Source organism: Girardinichthys multiradiatus, chromosome 22, assembly GCF_021462225.1.
Source record: "Girardinichthys multiradiatus isolate DD_20200921_A chromosome 22, DD_fGirMul_XY1, whole genome shotgun sequence".
Taxonomy (NCBI): domain Eukaryota; kingdom Metazoa; phylum Chordata; class Actinopteri; order Cyprinodontiformes; family Goodeidae; genus Girardinichthys; species Girardinichthys multiradiatus.
Window position 1 is genome coordinate 15,162,613 of NC_061814.1, and position 17,819 is coordinate 15,180,431.

The 17,819-nt window shown below is 40.5% G+C and overlaps 1 protein-coding gene across 3 annotated transcripts; it reads right to left on the bottom strand.

Annotated features, from left to right (window-relative positions):
• Positions 1 to 52: 52 nt before the first annotated feature.
• cfap36 (cilia and flagella associated protein 36) lies at positions 53 to 16,193 on the bottom strand. Of its 3 annotated transcripts, XM_047351261.1 has the most exons (10): positions 15,829 to 16,191; positions 15,559 to 15,623; positions 15,334 to 15,435; positions 10,889 to 11,003; positions 10,714 to 10,801; positions 6,490 to 6,659; positions 3,099 to 3,280; positions 2,600 to 2,764; positions 2,210 to 2,305; positions 53 to 1,174 (listed from the first exon to the last, which is right to left on the bottom strand). In XM_047351261.1, the coding sequence occupies exons 1-10, from the start codon at positions 15,932 to 15,934 to the stop codon at positions 1,091 to 1,093; spliced, it is 1,173 nt and encodes a 390-aa protein (XP_047207217.1). In that variant the 5' UTR covers positions 15,935 to 16,191; the 3' UTR covers positions 53 to 1,090. The 3 variants fall into 3 exon arrangements, with proteins under 3 accessions (XP_047207217.1, XP_047207219.1, XP_047207218.1); XM_047351263.1 differs by lacking the exon at positions 15,334 to 15,435 and having other exon boundaries at positions 15,829 to 16,193; XM_047351262.1 differs by lacking the exon at positions 2,210 to 2,305 and having other exon boundaries at positions 15,829 to 16,188.
• Positions 16,194 to 17,819: the final 1,626 nt, after the last annotated feature.

Sequence of the window (17,819 nt, forward strand, 5' to 3'; positions counted from 1 at the left end):
GCATATGACTGAGCCACCTTTGACCTTTACAGTTATTTCTAAAGCCTGGAGGTCAAGTTTCTACAAAATGTGATTTATTAAAACAGCTTAAATAACACATACATACATAGAAGCTGGTGCATCATATATGCTTAAAGTGAAAACTGATTGCATTGAAGATAAATACTGCACTCGTGGGACGCAACACACGGCCTTGTTGGCCCCTTTAGGAATATGTGATTAGTGTTCATCTCTTTACTAACATAAAGATCGGCTGCGTGAAAAGAAAAAGTTTCCCTTTGGTGAGGGAATCGGTGTGATTAGCATCACAAAGAAGGAATTTATTTCAGTAATTGGATTGAAAAAGTTAAACTCAGATTTACTGATGCAGTGATTCATCTATAATGAACTGACTGAGCACATATACTCTGCAGCGCAGGGCCGTACTTTCAGTACGCTCGCATTTCCGAATGAACTTTTTTTTTTAAATTCACTCATGAAACTTAGGTTCACTTTTTGAATTAAATCATTGAAATAACTTCAGTGATCCTCTGCTGTATAGTGACATTTTGAGTGAAAACTCTTGAATATTGAACATAAGTTGACATTTTCAAGCATGTATCTTAAACGGTTTGAGTTCCAGGAAATTTAAACCAGAACACTATTCAACTCAAAACACTGACTTAATTGTTGCTGCTCTGGAGATTCTTACAAGCTACTTCAAACTATGAACACATATTCCATTGCATTTCATGAATTTTGGAGAAATCAACATAAATATCTTCAAAATTTAGAAATTCCAACATGCCGACAAAATGTTCGCGGTACACTTGGAACAACGTAGTGATTTTGGTCATTCTGCTGCCTTTGCTGTTTAATTAGCTTGATGTCTCTAAAGTTCTTCAAACAAAAGAGGATCTTAAAGTTGAGGGTAGTATATCCATCATTTTAGCCGCAGCAGAAAGAAAAGTCGATGTCCTACTTTTTGTTCTTAAGAAAAAAAAAAAAAAAAACATCAGGTGATATATAAAGTAAATTAAAAAAGAAAGCATGCCATGTGTTCAAGAGCTGAGAGAAGAGACTAGAGGACAAATTGTGCGCAGAGCGAAAGTTATTTCTTGATGACTTCCTCCTTCAGCTTGTCAGCCAGATGTTTCCTCTTCTGGAGCTTCTTCTTTTCCTCAGCAGATATCTCCTGTGAAGAGATCAGAGCAGGCAGAGGGGTCAATGATGCTCAGCTTGAGCTGAAACGGTAACAGCATGAACAGCGAAGCATGCGTATGTATGAATGAACTAGGATAATCTGTGTCGAAGAGATTAAGACGGACTACCTAAAGGTAGGTTTGTGTGGGGGGAAAAAGGAAATGGCACAAACACGATAATGCTAGTAAGAAACAAAGTGTGCAGTGCTTCCCAAAAGTATTCACACCCCTTGAACTTGCTCACATTTTGTCACGTTTCAACTTCAATGTATTTTATTGGAATTGCAGTTGATAGATCAACATAAAGTAGTGCATCATTGTAAAGTGCATATGTATTCAGCCCATGCTGAGCCAGTACTCTGTAAGGCAATTACAGCTGCAGATCTTTTTGCTACGTCTCTGTCAGAGTTGTTTTTGCACTTTCTTCCTTGCAAACTAGCTCAAGCGCAGTCAGATAGGAAGGAGAGCGTCTGTAAACAACAATTTTCAACTCTTCACACCGCACCTCAGTTGGATATGGGTCTGGACTTTGACTCTTCCAGTCTACCAAATAAATATGTTTTGATTGAACCCATTCCATTGTAGCTCTGGCTGTATGTGTCCTGCTGGAATTTGAACCTCCCGGACCGCCCTGTATTTAGCTCCATCCATCTTTCCATCATCGCCGACCAGCTTTCTCGTCCCTGCTGAAGAAAAGCATCCCTTAAAGATGATGCTGCCACCACCACGTTTCCCAATGGGTCTCATGCATTCAGGGTGATGTGCAGTGTTAGCACATGGTTTGTGGCAAACTACAAACAGGACTTCTTATTTCTTTCTTTAACAATGTCACTCTTCTATAATGGCTGGATTTGTGTTGAACACAACTCTTAGTTAACAGATCCTCCCATCTGATCAGTGGATCACTGCAGCTCCTCTAAAGTTACCATGGTTGTGGGTTTGTAAAAAACGTTGAAAATCAAAGTTCGGAGGTGTGAAAACATTTGGACGGCGCTGTATGCTTTCACACCAGGGAGCTGATGGATCACCTTCTGTTTGGTGGAGTTAGCAGAGTGTTGTGATAGAGAGGTGGGAGCAGGAGGAGGGGAGCTGGCCCCGTTCATCTGGGGCTGTCCCACTGCCTCCTGAGAGGCCAGAGCAGATAAGATCAGACACAGCAAGAAGGAATTAAAGAACAAAAACTGAAAAAAAAAACCCATCAAGGGTTAATAATGAGTAAAATCAATGGTGAACTGAGAAAACCAAGTTTCTGATGTGAATGATCCCGAATTTATAGGACTATAAGTCAGAGATGTATGATTTAAAATTAAAGTAATTGTTAACTTATTAACCTAAAAGAAGAAATAATAATAATAGTGAAATAAGAGCTTAAATAATTTTTCTGGAGAGAAGGAAGGGCAGAAACAGGCTGCATTTACGGAGTTGGTGGAGGGTGCTGGAATGGGACTGGCAGATGGCTCCTCTGGCACGGCTGGCTGTCTGGTTTTCTGCTGCTCTTTTTTCAGCGCGTGCAGCTTGTCTCGCTGCTGACGCAGATACACTGCCCTCTGCTGGAGCTGCTCCTGCTGTGATGGTGACAGCTCCTGCAGACAGTTTAAGTTCAAACATCAGGATTGAATATAATCATTTGGTGAAATGAAATCAGAAAAAAAGACCAACATTAGAACTCATGTCCTGTTTTGATGGTGCAGGTAACTGCGTCCCCCACAGTGTTTGGACTAACAGCTCTATAAGCCTGCAGAAATCCACTTGTCAGTAAGACTATACATTCTCAGTCATCCTTGTCATGGTAATTCAGTGTTTGACTAAAAGTGCATTGAACTTCCTTTCTTAGTTCTATCAATCAAAAAGAGAGACAGATGAGATAAAGGCAGTGCAAGTCTCACAATGTGAGATGTGCACCAGGTTCGGACTCACAGTGTATGGCTTAGAGAAACCAGCTTCCCTGTGTGCCTCCTCCAGATAGGCCTCAGCTGCAGCCTCCCTGCTGCTGCTCCGCTCCTCTGTTTGACGGCTGTTTGCATCGGAGGACTCACTGGATTTTGTTGGAGCTCTTACGGCTGGAAGGATTCTGGACTGGATGCTGGACCCGCCACAGTCTGCACACATGTCGGAAAACAACCAATAGGGTTTGAGTTATCTTCTCATATATCATAGAGATATCCTTTACGGTGTCACTGAAGAAACTCGACCAACATCTGGCACCTGTGAACAGATGCCCCAACCCAGGGTGATTGGGCTAGACTCTACAATTCCTCTGTATTTCTTGGTTTTCCCTCGGAAACAGCATGTTTGATGTCACCCCACAGGTGTTCTGTTGGATTAAGGTACTGGGATTAGGCTGGCCACTCCACAACATTAATCTTGTTGGTCTGGAACCAAGATGGTGCTCACTTACTGGTGCTACTGGTGTGTTTGGAGTCGTTGCCTTGTTGAAACACCAATTTCGTGAGCATTCCCTGTTTGGAATGATTCTGTAAAATTTGAGAACGAAGTATTGTCCTTGAACCTGTTTCATTATCCACAAGTTCCACAAATAATGAAACAACACAAAGCTGAAATTGGCTTCCGATATTTGGTCTCTGGTATGTAGAATAACTTATGTGGTTCACACGGCAGGATTTCTATGCTGATTTTTGCCCCGATGTGTTCCCCTTCCGACATGCCCCGGTTATCGTGATGGTTCCAAATCTAGAACTCTTGGACTTATTAAAAAAGGAATTGAGTAACTGCAGTTTGTTTACATAGGTTTTGTTCTTTGTTTTAATTCCAAAAAAAGTATAGTTTTAGTGCTTTGTTTGGTATTTTCGAAATACAGGTGCAGTTGAACCTCACTTTAAAGTTTTCTAGAGACCAAACTGGAAGTAAATGCCCCCTTATTGATTTGTGATGGAGGGTGCATTCAGTCAGTAGGTAAAAAAAGAAAATACTGATGATTATTTTGTTAAATTCAACAAAGCATGTCAATTTAATATGTACCAATGTATCCGGGCCCTCTGACCACCATCAGCAGGCAAGGCAGGTTAAGTGCCTTGCCCAAGGACACAACGACTGAGATGGATGGAGCGGGGGTTCAAACCGGCAACCCACCGGTTAAAGGACGAACCCCTACCACCGTTGCCACTGTCGCCTCACACACAATATCATATCTTCGTGCCTGTCTTTGCTGATGATCTACAGATCTATCTACTGATTCAAGCTAAAGGTTCTGCTTCAACTCAGGGAATGCAAGAATCTCAGCCATTTAATCTTGGAGGAAGATCAAATTCTTCAACATATACTAAAATAAAACTATCATTGTATTTCGACATTCTACTTGTGTTAATGGGAGACGAATCGGCCTCCGGGACGCCAACTACCGGCGACCGCAGTGAAGCCAGCCCGAAGCCGGTCACTCAAGCTCCGCGGAGCCAGCGGCATCCAGCCCACGGCCGATCCGAGTCAGGCACCCAGATTTCGGCTAGCTGCTCTCTGTTGCTCCCTCTTCTGACGCGCGGTGGCTCCCTGGGGACCGTCAATAAGTTTCCGTACCAAACAATCGTGGAAAATCTGAGTGCCTGAATCGGAACAACCGTGAGCTAGATGCTGCTAACTCCGCGGAGCTTGAACATCCATCTTCACACTAACTTCACCGCGGTTTACTGGCGCTGTATCCCCGCTGCTGAACACCTGTCCATCTGTCTTCGGTGAGTAAATAAATCTCAGCTCAGTAAAAAAAACAGCCGATTTTTAATGTCCACATCTCCTAAATATAAGATATTTGTGCCTAAACATAACCAGGCCAGATCCTTTCTGTACTTGTCTCGGTAAAAATAATTAGTTGAGTCATACAACTCTGGCTTGCCGCACACCGCGACCATGATCTGGTCCTCCATCATTGACAACTGCTTCTTCTCCGCTTTGGTCCTTCACCCTACGTCACAGCCACATCCAGTCCCTGATTGGTTGACGCGACGCGAATTTAGGAAAAAGTTCAGATTTTTCAACTCGTCCATCGCGCCGCTTCGCTCCCGCTTTGCTTGCCGCGCCTTCCGCGTCCTTCGCACCGCGCCGCTCCGCTCCTGAACGCGCCTCTACATAGGGATAACATGTAAATTGGCCGCTCCTTTCGCAGAAATCGCGTTTGGTGTGAACGCACCTTTAGATAGCTACAACAGAGTCATTGGCTCGTTAGCTTCTTTCTCCCAGCCATCAGTGAGAAACCTTGTTTTTTTTTGTGAAAATGATTAGCCCAGCTGTAAAGGCAAGCTTATTTCAGCTAAGCTTATTAGGTCAAGGCCTATTTACAACATCAGGATTTTGAGAAGGTGATACCAGCCTTTATATATCCTCATGCTTAGATTATTGTAACTCATTGTAGATTGGCCTGGATCTGAATCTGGTTTTTCGCCTGCAGGTGCTCCATACCGCACCTCCTCACCATCTTACTGGAGCTAAATGGCGATACCACGTTATTTCAAATTTTAGCTTCCTTGCATTGGCACACAGTATATCTGTAAGATTAAACAATCAAAGTTCCACCGGAGCTTTGAAAGTGTCAAAACAGCTACTTTTAGAAGTTCCTGGATCCCGGCTTAAAAAAAAAGGGGAGAGGGCATTTTCTGTCTGCACCAAAGCTGTAGAAGAGTCTCACATGTCATGTGAGACCTAAAGAGGAATATGATCCATTAAAAAAAACCTTTGTAGACACATCTCTTTAAACCAGGTGTTCTGTCCTGGTTGACTGTTAGTCTGGCATGTAATTAGTTGGATCACTTGTATATTGTTTATATTTTCTCTGGCTGATATACTCTATTTTAGAGCTGCCTAGATTTTATTGCCAATACTGTTAGTTATTGGGCTAGACCTGTTTATATTCTACCTGTAAAGCATTTGGTGCAACCGAGGGTGTTTATTTTAATTTCTTATAAATTAATGGAATGAATGAATGAACTTTTTAATTATGTTATACTGTTCCTCTGAACAATTACTGGAATGACCAACTTTACTTCAGAACCAGCATGTGTAAGATCTGCTGTCTTCGTTCTTAAATAAGCACCGCCTATTTGACACCTGTTGCTTTACAGAATGAATGACCTCACAGATTAGGCTCCTGTTATTTTGAACACACCCCTTTTGATTAATGAGTCAATTACACAAAAGCAGCAGCATACAAGCCATTTACTAGACCTACAAGTAAATTATTTCCCACATAGAAATACAAAAAACCAATAATCGATCTTGTTAGTGATGTCCAGTTGCTCATATTTGTACCACAACTTCTCTTATATCAGTGTTGTTTTGGAAATCTTTGCTTGTTGTGACTTACCTGATGTGGGTTTGGACGTGTTGCTCTGTGTAAGTGAAATTATTGTGGCCTCCTGAGCTTCAACACCTTCTGTATTTGGCTTATCAGAGGAGCTGGTGGAAGTGGAACCAATCTTCTTCTCTGTTAGCAGCCTCCTGGACATCTCTTCATCATACTCTTCCTTTGACTTTCTAAGAACAAGTTAGCAGGAGAAAACAGATACAATATTAGATGAGATGCGCAGCCAACTCTAACAATACTCACTGTTTTTATGCATTTATTCAACACTCATGATATATCTGATGTGACTGAACTACAGGCCATTCCAGTGCTTTTTTGAGACAAATGTGGAGGATCTTCAATATTTATCAGGCAGTAAGATCTCTATTAATCTAGAGGGAACCCAGATTTTTTTATACTCTCTTCAACAGTGATGGGAATAACGACACTAAAATAAATGGTGTTACTAACGGTGTAGCAGGCAATCTAACTAATTACTTATTCCACTCTTACAACGCCGTTATTGTTACTGACAGTAAAACGCGGTGCGGCCGTGTTACTATAATACAGCACACTGAGGGTGGAAGCCGTCTTCAAGTTACCTGGAGCTAAGGGGGCGAAAACAATCAAGTTTAAGTGCTGCTGACTGGCTGAGGAAGAGCAAAGTGGTCATGGTAAACCAACCAGACGCAGACCTGAGCGGGTGTTCACGCACAAACATATACACGCAGTGAGCACATCATAAACATGGCTGACAGACACACACTCATGTAGAGATCAGATTTCTCCAAGGTAGTGTTTCTTTCAGTAGAGGTACAGAGATCATTTTTCTCTCAAATAGATAAAAGGCAAGTATCTATATGTGAAGTGTAATTTATGCCCTGGAACAAAGTGGATCTTCACATCAGTTGTAAGCAAGCTGAATCTCACAAATCACCTCTCAACGTCACTTCGACAACACTAGTCGCCAAGAATGACGGTGCTGATGCTAGCAGGTGGTACCAACATGCGCTCAGCAAACGAAGGAGATGGGGTGACAATATCCAAGCTTAAGCTTGCTTTCAAGTGACAGAATATTTCTAATTAGGACCCTGGAGATTAACCTGTTCACAACTGTCAAGATGATGATGTACTTACGGAGAACTCCCCCCACACTGCCTCCCCTCACAATCTTCAACAACACTGTGTCAGCTGTGGATCACTACTGGTTCCTAGGAACCACCTTTTCTCTGGACCTTAGCTGGTCTTCACACATAGACAGTATTTGGAAGAAGGCCCAGCAGAGACTGTTCTTTAGGTGGCAACTCAGGAAGTACAACCTTCAATAGGAGCTGCTGGTCATCTTCTACTCTGTCATTATTCAGTATGTACCATCTTTGTCCATCACTGTGTGGTTTGGTTCATCCACAAAACAGGACAGGTCCAGATTGTAATGAACGCTTAGATCTGCAGAGAGGATCATCAGGGCTGACCTGATGATGGACTTGTATAGGTCTAGGGGGAGGAAAAAAACAGCTAACCTCTCTGCAGATCCCACACATCCTGGACACAAACTATTTAGACTTTTACCATAAGGTCAGTGCTTCAGAGCACTAATGGCAAAAACCAGCCGCCACAGAGACAGTTTCTTCCCTCAGGCTGTTTCTCTGATGAACACAATGAACACCTCACAGCCAGAGTAATCAGCTCTGGCTGTATAACAAAATAACCCTATTTGCACTACTACAACCTGAGTTTCATTATTTTCTTTATATAAAAATGGCTGTACATACATGTACATACTGTTCCTTTAATACTTCAAATCTGTACGCTGTGAGTGCTTGAAACGGAAGCAAAGTTCCTTGTTTGTGGAAACACAATTTTGGCCAATAAAGGAGATTCTGATTCTAACTCAGTTACTTTTTTGAAGAACTAACTTGTAACTATAACTACGTTTTTAAAGTAACTTGTCCATCGCTGCCCTTCATACACCCTTCAGTAGATCATGAATAAACTACTGTAGTAGAAGCAAGAATTAAACTATTTTGACCCATTCGCCCATGTTTTACCAACTCTATACAGCCTGTTATTTTACCCAATCAATAAAAAATATTTTCAACACAGAAATATAGGCTGGCTGAAATGTATGTCCATGTACTGTACAGTATATAAACTTAATAGGTTAATCTCCTCTTGCATGAGTTACTGTATCGATGCAGAATGGAATAGAGGCGATCAGCGATCAGGTTCTGCTGTGGTGGTAAAAAACCCAGGTTGCTTTAATAGCAGCCTTCAGCTTGTCTGTATTTTTGGACCTAGTGTCTCTAATCTTCCTCTTAACAATACTCCATAGATTCTGTATTTGACCTTAGATCAGGCTACTTTGGTGGCCACTCAAGCAAAGTGGTGCCACATCCTGCTGGAACATGAAATCAGCATCTCCATAAGGCTAGTAATGGATTGGATTTCTGTACGAAAATCTTTTTTTTTTTTTTTTAAATCAGTCGCATTCGTATTCTAAACTTTTAATTAGATGCAAGTCATAATCATGAAAATGATCAGACTTAAAAGCTGAACCAGTCTGAGGACATACCTACCAAGATGTATCAAGACTCGGCGAAACCTAAATTTTGCACTGCAATTATTGCCCTAGAGAAGCTGGACAGAAGTGTTTTATAACATCGTCTTGGACAATTTCTTTTAAGTTACTCTTAAAACCATCACTGGACATGTTTTGCAGATTGAAATGTTCCTATGTTCATAGCCAGATCTTTTTGCAGTGATCTGGAAGAGAGGGGAATAAAACTGAAAGTAGGTTGCCAAGGCAGCCTAGTAAGACAAAGGGGATAAAATGTTCTCAGTTGCGTTCTAACTTTCAACCCTGATAACCTAAATTAGCTGACAGCTAACGAGCTTAGCTGCATTCCTAGGGGATTCTCTGTGTTTTATTTGGCCTTGCTGTCACTAGCAAAATCCCATTAGAGAGCTGGGATATAGGATCTCCAAGATCCAGGAGGTCCATGGTATCTCTAGGGAAGCTGCAGAGATACACAGCTCAGTTGGAGAATCTGTTGACAACTATAGTTGATCACAAAGCTGGTCTTTATGAAAGAGTGGCAAGAGGGAAGTTTTGTTTGTAGATTCCCACAGGAAATGTGGGGACACAGCAAACTAGTCTAAGAATGTACCCTGATTGGATGAGAGCAAAATTGGTCTTTTTGGCCTATATTAAAAATGCTGTGTTACAGAAAACTAACACTGCACAACACCCCAAACACACTATCCTCACAGTGAACACTAGCAGTAGCAACGTCATGTTGTGGGGAAGCTTTTCTTCCAGAAGGGGCAGGGCAGCTGGTTAGAGTTGATGGAGCTAAATAGAGGGCAATCCTGGAAGAAAATGTGTGGTAGTCACACACCTGCACAACATGCATTTTACAAATTCTTTTTGGTCATAAATCCTTTTCAACAACCATGCATCTTTTTCCTTCCACTTTACAATCATGCACTACTTTGTGTTGGTGTATCAGATAAAATCCCAGTAAAATACAATGATGTTTGTTTGTTTTTAATGAGAGGAAATGTGGAAAAACCTCAAGAGGTATGAATACTTTTCAAAGAGTATTTGAAAGAATTCAGGATTTAGATTCAGGTACACCTGAAACGTTTGGTTCCAGTTGGGCCATGCTTCTGGTCGTAGGAAATCAGTCATAACATTAACAGTAATTGTAGTGTAATTATTAAGTAATAATCATATCCATTTCAGACAACAGCCTCCATGTTAGTGTGGTGGTTAGCAACGTTTTCCGCTAAATCTAGCCTTAGGCCCTTTCGGTGTGGAGTTCACATGTTCTTCTTGTAAATGAAAGGCTTTTCTCTAGGTACTCCACCTTTTATCTTACAGTTTACAAACCTGCATGTTATTTTAATTGCTTACTCTAAATTGCCTTTAGCAGTGAGTGGGTGCATGCTGAGCTGGAGGTTTGCAATGGCCCTGTGACACTGGCAGCTTTCACACATTGCTGGGGCTGGCCTGCCCTCCCCTTATTACTACAGGAAATGAATAGATGATTGAGGTGACTGACTGGGGATACTGACTGGTCAGCAAAACGGTTTCATGGACCACATCAAACATGTAGCCTCGGTGGTGGTGCAAAATCATTTGTAAAATGGCAGTGGGAAAAGAGATAACTATCTGGATATTTCTGCATTTGAAACAGAAAGTAAAATAACATGAGTGAAAGAAAGTAAACATAGGGGACATACTTTAGAACTTCCTCAAGGATTTTCATCTCTTGCTGCTGCAACTCTGTCATCACATCAACCCCATCGGTCAGACACTCTGGGAGGGCCCCTTCACACAGAGATTTTATTTGCAGCATTCACACTGAAAATGTGTGTTTGGATATAAAAGTGCATTGTGTTTGCTACTTTCACCTACCATTTTTTTCTTTAATGACTCTGAGGGCTTGAAGCTGCAGCTCCATGTTCTTCTGAACCATCAGTGAGCGAAACATCTGGAAGTCATCTGTGGCCAGAACTGGCTGGAACATGGGCTGATAAACACAAATGCAAACCTATTAAAAAGTAAACATGGCTGGGATGCTTCAGTGGTAATGTTTGTAAATGGCAGCATGAGAAACCTTGGGGTTTTACTTTGTTGTTTCAGATCATGAAACTAATTTTAATATCAGTGTGTAAAAATAATTCCCACATTAGTTTAATCATGAATTAACTTCAACAAACACAACATTTTGGTTTAATTTCACTAATAAGTGGCCACACCTAAGCTTGATTCCTGCCAGCCACTCTGAATCAAGGAATCACTTAAATAGAACCTTTCTGACAACATGACGAAGGCTAAACGATCTCAAAAAGAAAAGCATCACGCCCCGGTGTAAAGAAATTTAAGAATAGATGAGAAGACCTCATTTGCAGAGGCAAACGAGATTCAACAATAAGAAACAGACTGGGCAAAACGGCATTCATGGGGTCGTTTCCAAGGCGAAAAACCACTGCTGACCCCAAAAGAACACAAAGGTGGTGGAAGTGTGATGGTCTGGGGCTGCTTTGCTGCTTCTGGGCCTGGATGATTTGTCATAGTTGACGGAACAAGGAACTCTGTCCTGTACCAGAAAATCCCGAAGGAAAATGTCCGACAATCAGTTTGTGATCTTAAGCTGGACAAGGATCCAACAGAACATCTGCTTTTGAATTGCTCAAAAAACTAAGAAACCAGCAAAGCACAAAAACAAAATGAAGCTTTAAGTGTGGTCTAGTCAAATTCTGAGCTAACATCTGATTGGGGTGCTGTGATGTGACCTTAAACAGGTTGTAAATTAATAAATGACTACATCACTTTGTATTTACTCAGGTTGTCTTAGTTAGATAATAACATTTCTTTGACGATCTAAAACAAAAAGTATAACAAAAAAGGACAAACAGGACATTTTTAAGGGGATAAATACTTTTTCGTGTCTCTGTATGTCAGCATCAACTCGTCCACTCTTCATGGACAGAGGAAAGCGCCATTTATGATCAGGAAGTGGAGGCCAACTGCCAATAAAAATGTTGTTAGGGGCCATATTTAAAACTTCTGTTTTACTCATAACAGTAAAACCATCAAGCTTCAACACAAAAAAACTGCCAGATTAAGGTGGGATAATGGGCTCAATGTCTCTCATCTGTATGCGGGGAATTTTTATCTCACCCACCACATAGTTAACATAGGTTAATGTGCTGCATAGATCTGTGAGGTCACATGTAATATTTTCTGCTAAATCCATAAACGCCATTTTTAAATCAGTTGTTAGAAGCTGCCTGGTCTTTCTGTATCACCAGGTTAAATTCTGCTCTTCTTCTTCTGCTTCTACTCCTATTTGCACTGCTGCTGATAGCAACCAGAGATCCGCCGGATGGGATCAAAAAATGTTCTTTATTCAAAACATCTTTAATAAATTCAGGCTGGTGATATTAGGATATCTATTTGCAGGGACAGTGAGATAAACGGTTAATTGTGAAGTTAAACTGTCTCCATGCATTATGATAACAAATTGGCTCTGAGCCGGTTCTCTGTGGAAAACCAAGCCAAAAATGATAAAGAATCAGTAAACTGGTTCTAGTAGCAGCTCTGGTCAAGAACTGGACCTGCTTTGATTGAAAGATGCCAGAGAGGATGCGCAAACGTCTCACCACAACATAAAAGTTGCTCTGTTTAATGACAAAAAAAAAATGTATATTGATTCAAAAACTTATTTGGAGTTTTGCTTTTCTCCATAATGTTACACAAACAATGATATAAGGTGTCAAAAAAATGAACAGCAGCAGCATTTAAGACAACAAAAAATCTTGAATAGGACAATGCTATTCTAAAATATTCTCCTTGTTAAAGAAATGAATGTACTGCATCTTTTATGACCAAGGAGTACTTGTGGATCAGAAAGAGATGTACTTAAAGTGCGCTAATCCAACAACCGCAACATATACGATGGTATGTTTTCAAACACTGCGATACTTAAAGTTAATCCTATACACTGGCTTCCTGTTCTATTAGCAGTCAATCCTACATCTAGGCAACCGTTTGGCAAAGTCCTTAATGTCATTCAGTGCACAATTGGAACAATGCTTTCCTCCTGACTATTTAGCTTCTTCCTTTCTAAGCCTGTTCTCAGTCTTCTTATATATTTATTGACAAAAAGTAGCACACAGTAGTGAAGTGGCAGGAAAATACTACATGGTTTACTAATAAAAATCTTAAAAGTGTGGTGTGCATCTGTAATTCAGCGCTTTTTACTGCCCATAAATAAAACCCACCACAACCTGCTGCCTTCAGAGGTCATATAGTTTGTAAATAGAGTCCAAACTGCATGTAAATTAATCTCAGTGCAAATACAGCTGTGCCCCTTAACTGACAGACTGGACAAGGGGGCATTAATCAGAGAAGCAGCCAAGATGCCCTAGATAACTCTAAAGGAACAGCAGACACCTGCAGCTCTTCTGGTAAATTATATTGACATGACAACAACTAGTTTTGGGCTCAAATAAAAGCCATTATTGAAAAAGAGCAATAAGTCACATTTGCAGAAGAAAGTAAAAGAAGGTGCTCCGGTTAGATGACACACTTTTTGGACTACATGCAAAATGCTGTGTGTGACAGAAAACTAACACCGGACGTCACCCTGAACACACCATCTCCCACAGTGAAACATAGTGGTGGAAGCATCATGATGTGGGGATGCTGTCGATGTGCCCCTGGGCAAGGAACTCAACCCCAAGTTGCCTGTCGTTTTGGGTGTTGCTGTGTATGTGAGATTGAGTGAATGTGGCTCTAGTGTAAAGCACTTTGAGTGGTCAGTATGACCATAAATAAATGTAGTCCATTTACCATCTATCATGTGTTTTGCCAAGAAGAAAGGGCAAAATGAGAGAAAATGAGGTTTTTCTTATGCTTTACAATTATACACTACTTTGTCTTGGTCTATCACATGAAAATGTACTGAAATACATTGAAGCTGAGGAAGTTGTGGGAATACTTTTGCACTGTATATCTGACATTTCTGTGGCTCTCTAGAAGAAGATGCTGCAGCATAATTGCATTCAAATTAAAAATTATTTCACACATTTATTACATTTACATTAAATCCCCTCAATGTTAAACTGTAGGCATAGATTTAAAAAGGTCTTTAAAAGAATCATAAGTATGGTGCTCAGTGATTTTATATCAGTCGCTGACAATGCTTTTTTTCCAGGGAACTGAGCTACACATGAAGAACCAGTCATTAACTGGTTATTCTGGGTTTTTTTTTCCTCACAAATATAATAAGACATACATAAACTTCAGATTCTTTCTCTTAGGCAAACGTAACTGTATTTGCAGGCAGTAACTGTGTACCTTTGAGGTAACTGTTGAGATTTGAATCACCTAGAGACTGCAAACAAATCCTGAACTCAATCACTGCTGATCTGGCGGCGCCATGTCGGAACAGTGCCAGTCAAATTCTAATGCAGTGGTCCACAGACCCTAGTCCTCACGGTCCACTGTCCTGCATGTTTTAGATGTTTCCCCACTGCCACACATCTGATTACAGGAATAGGTCAATAACAGCCTTCTGCAGAACTTCATAGAATGCTAAAGAAGTAATGCAATGATTTGCAGTCTAGCAGATCCAAAGTGGGTCAAGGACAACAAAGTTAAAGCTTTGTAGCGGTCATTTCAAAGCTCTGATTTCTGTCCCACAGAAAATGTGTGGATAAAGCTGTAAAGGTGTATGTGAGCAAGGTGGCCTACAAATCTGACTCAGTTGCACCAGTTCTTTCAGCAGGAATGGGCCAAAATGTCAGCAAACTATTGTGAAAAGCTTGTACAAAGATACCTCAAAAAAATCCTTTCCAAGTTATAGTGTTTAAAAGTAAATTCTACTACAAACCATTGATTGTATGTAACTTTTCACTTTGAAGAAAGGATTAGTCTGATAAAATGTCAGACAGCAAGAAAAACGTGATAATGCGAGTTTTTCTTTATAAATAAATAGCTGGATTCAACTGTATGTCATCTGATAAGTGAATCAATGTGTAATAATCATGTTTATTTTGTTGCAATGTGCATTGATTAAACCATTTTTACACATTGAATCTAGCATTCAACATTTTGACCAGTAGAGTGTTTTTTTATACATTTCAATATGCATCACAGTTTTTCCAAAAACTGGATTGCAGATTATGCCCCAAAACCAGTTTTGGATGTTGCCTTTTTGACAGAAAAACACATTTTCCTTGTAGGAGGAGAAACGGTTACATAAGCAAATCCCATCCTTGTCTTTGCATTCAGTCTTTGCATTCAGGTCAGCTGGCAGGCCAACAGTGGTGTGCAGAGGGAGCTCAAAATACCTGCAAAGATTGGGACTTGGCAAAGGGAGAGGTGCATGCATCCAGGAACTGCTGCTCGTTGATGCCAACCTCCTGCATGTAATTCTCCAGCAGCTTCTCCGCCTACAGTGAAGCGACAACGGCGTTCAGCAGTCCCGATTGATGAGTCAGCAGTTTTAGACAATTCATAATAAATATATGTCATAGCACGGAGTAAAAACCGTGAAACTGGTGGAATCTACTCACCAGTTTCTTGTACTGCTGATGGATTTCTGTGTATGATAGCTTGTTTTCATCTTCGTCATCAAAAACTGGGAAAACATATTAAGTGAGCATTATTTCAGCGGATATTCTGGAGCTGCAAGAAACACTTTGCTATTGAACTTAATCACAAGCATGCTATCCGATCTTAAATGCGCAGAAACCACAAACACAATCACAAGTTAGCGTTAGCTTAGCCGCCTCCCAGTTCTCGAAGCATTCCACCTATGAGTGAGACTGAGGGCTAATTTTCACCTGTGCATTTGTTTTCCATGAAGTCCGTGACGGGGATAACCCATTCGGGACTCCCAAGGTAGCCAACGATGCTCTCTATAATCCACTCACTGTCATCCTCAGACATGTTGGCCGACGTTGGAGAACAACCGCACGGACACAGCGACGTCCTCCCTTCTCAGGTCCAGCTCCGCGGCAGCTCCACCATACACAACCCCGACAAACGGAAAGAAGCGTAAGGGGAAGTCTTCCTCATAAACATGTCGTCATGTCTCAGTCGTGGACGTGTTTTCGGGCAGGAGAGACCTCGAGAAGAAATGCGAAGTCATGAATCTGAAAGTCCACAGTGGTGACGCCAACTCGGTTGCTGCGGCAACCGCTACGTCAGTGGACTGCTCTGGGGAGGTGTTCCTTCAGATTTGGTGACAGTTTGATTTTACGACTCCAGAGGGCGCTGTTGAGTGCGGCTGTTTTCGGTAACAGGTTGTGTTAAAAAGTGAGCGCGGGTCAGCCTTTACATTGGCGTGAGGGAACGTGTTTTCTCGAGGTAGTCTGTAAGTGTTGTTTTTAGTTTGTATCATAAAAAGCTACACTATTTAAACCCATGCAGAATATTAATGATATAAAGACATTACTTATAGATTCTTTATCTTTATGCACTAGTCTCACTTTTATTCCAAACCATACAGCAACATATTGTGTAATTTGTGTAACATATGTAATTTGTTCTTCTAAGCACTGTGTCTACTTTCTCTTTTAGACATTGTTACATTATAAAAAATGATCTGTTTTAAATATTTATTTTGTGTTTAGCCACAGGAATCTACATAATTAACAATTTTCTAAAATCCTTTTTAATGGCAAGGTTTACCTGCCAAAAGTTATATCTGTCTTAAAATGATTTAACTTTATTTTAGGGATTTCTAGTGTAATAAAAGAAGAACACCGGATCTTTTACGCCGTGTGCCATACTAAAATTGATCAAAAACATAATTTCATTATTGCCAAAAAATTATTAAAGCATCCAGCTGAGCCCTAAGGCTACACCTGCCTTAAAATCATCTTATTTTTAGGAAGTTATATTTTAATAGAATACACAGGATCCTTTGCATCTTACCAACATGGACCAAATTATGATTTTTGAACACTGAACTGTTATATCTGCCTGCTGCACACAGCTCAAACAGGTTGAGTGTGCTCCCATAGTGGCTTATCACTTTCTGACAGACAATAATGTGTTGGCACACCATTGTAATATAACTTAACATGTACTTAAAATTCCATATAAACATTTTTTGTTTTTTTTTTTGCTTTGAAGCAGATTCTAAATTATGTAGAAACACCTCATCCAAACCCCTCTTTTCTCCTTCGAACCCCAGAATCACTTGCTCTGGCTGAATGTTAAAGAATATGCCCAGGGAATAAAAGCATTGCTATTCACTGTGGCAAATCTTCTGTTGGGTATAAAAACTAACAAACGCTCAGCCATGACCAACAGATCACTAGATAGCAGATTCAGGGCAAACTACAACTCTTTTCAGGATTCTCCTGCCAGCTTGCTCACACATCCAGTTTATTGAAGAAAAACATGCAGATGCATCTAAGGCTACAAGAAAGACGTTTTACATTTTTTTAATCATTAGGTACAAAGCAAGATTAAAAAAGTATTTCAAACAAGAATGGCAAGGTTTGTAACGTTGATCAACCTCTATTCTGCAAGAGCTGATTATGGTAAAGTGTTGTTTTTGCAGAGATGTAACAAATTCATAAGTCTTGAATTTGTTGGAGTTTTGGGTTTAGGTGTAGATTTTTAAAATTGATTTTATGTTGCTGAACTTTTGTGCCACCTAAAGTGTACAGGTTGTCTGTCCTCTTTAGGTAGTTGAACTTTCTCTTATTTTCATCCATGTCTTTGTAATGCTTATCTTGGTCTCCAGATGTCCTCAGTTGCCTTTGGTTCTATATCTTCCCGCTTTTAACTTCGTGATTCATATTCAAAGTTGTTGGATAAC

Bases quoted from the DNA above. Each gene is read 5' to 3' on its own strand.
- cfap36 (XM_047351261.1), bottom strand. From the start codon at position 15,934: ATGTCTGAGGATGACAGTGAGTGGATTATAGAGAGCATCGTTGGCTAC. The intron at 15,624-15,828 runs GTGAAAATTAGC...ATGTTTTCCCAG, and splicing joins CATGGAAAACAAATGCACAG to TTTTTGATGACGAAGATGAA. The intron at 3,281-6,489 runs GTAAGTCACAAC...ACATGTGTGCAG, and splicing joins CACGTCCAAACCCACATCAG to ACTGTGGCGGGTCCAGCATC.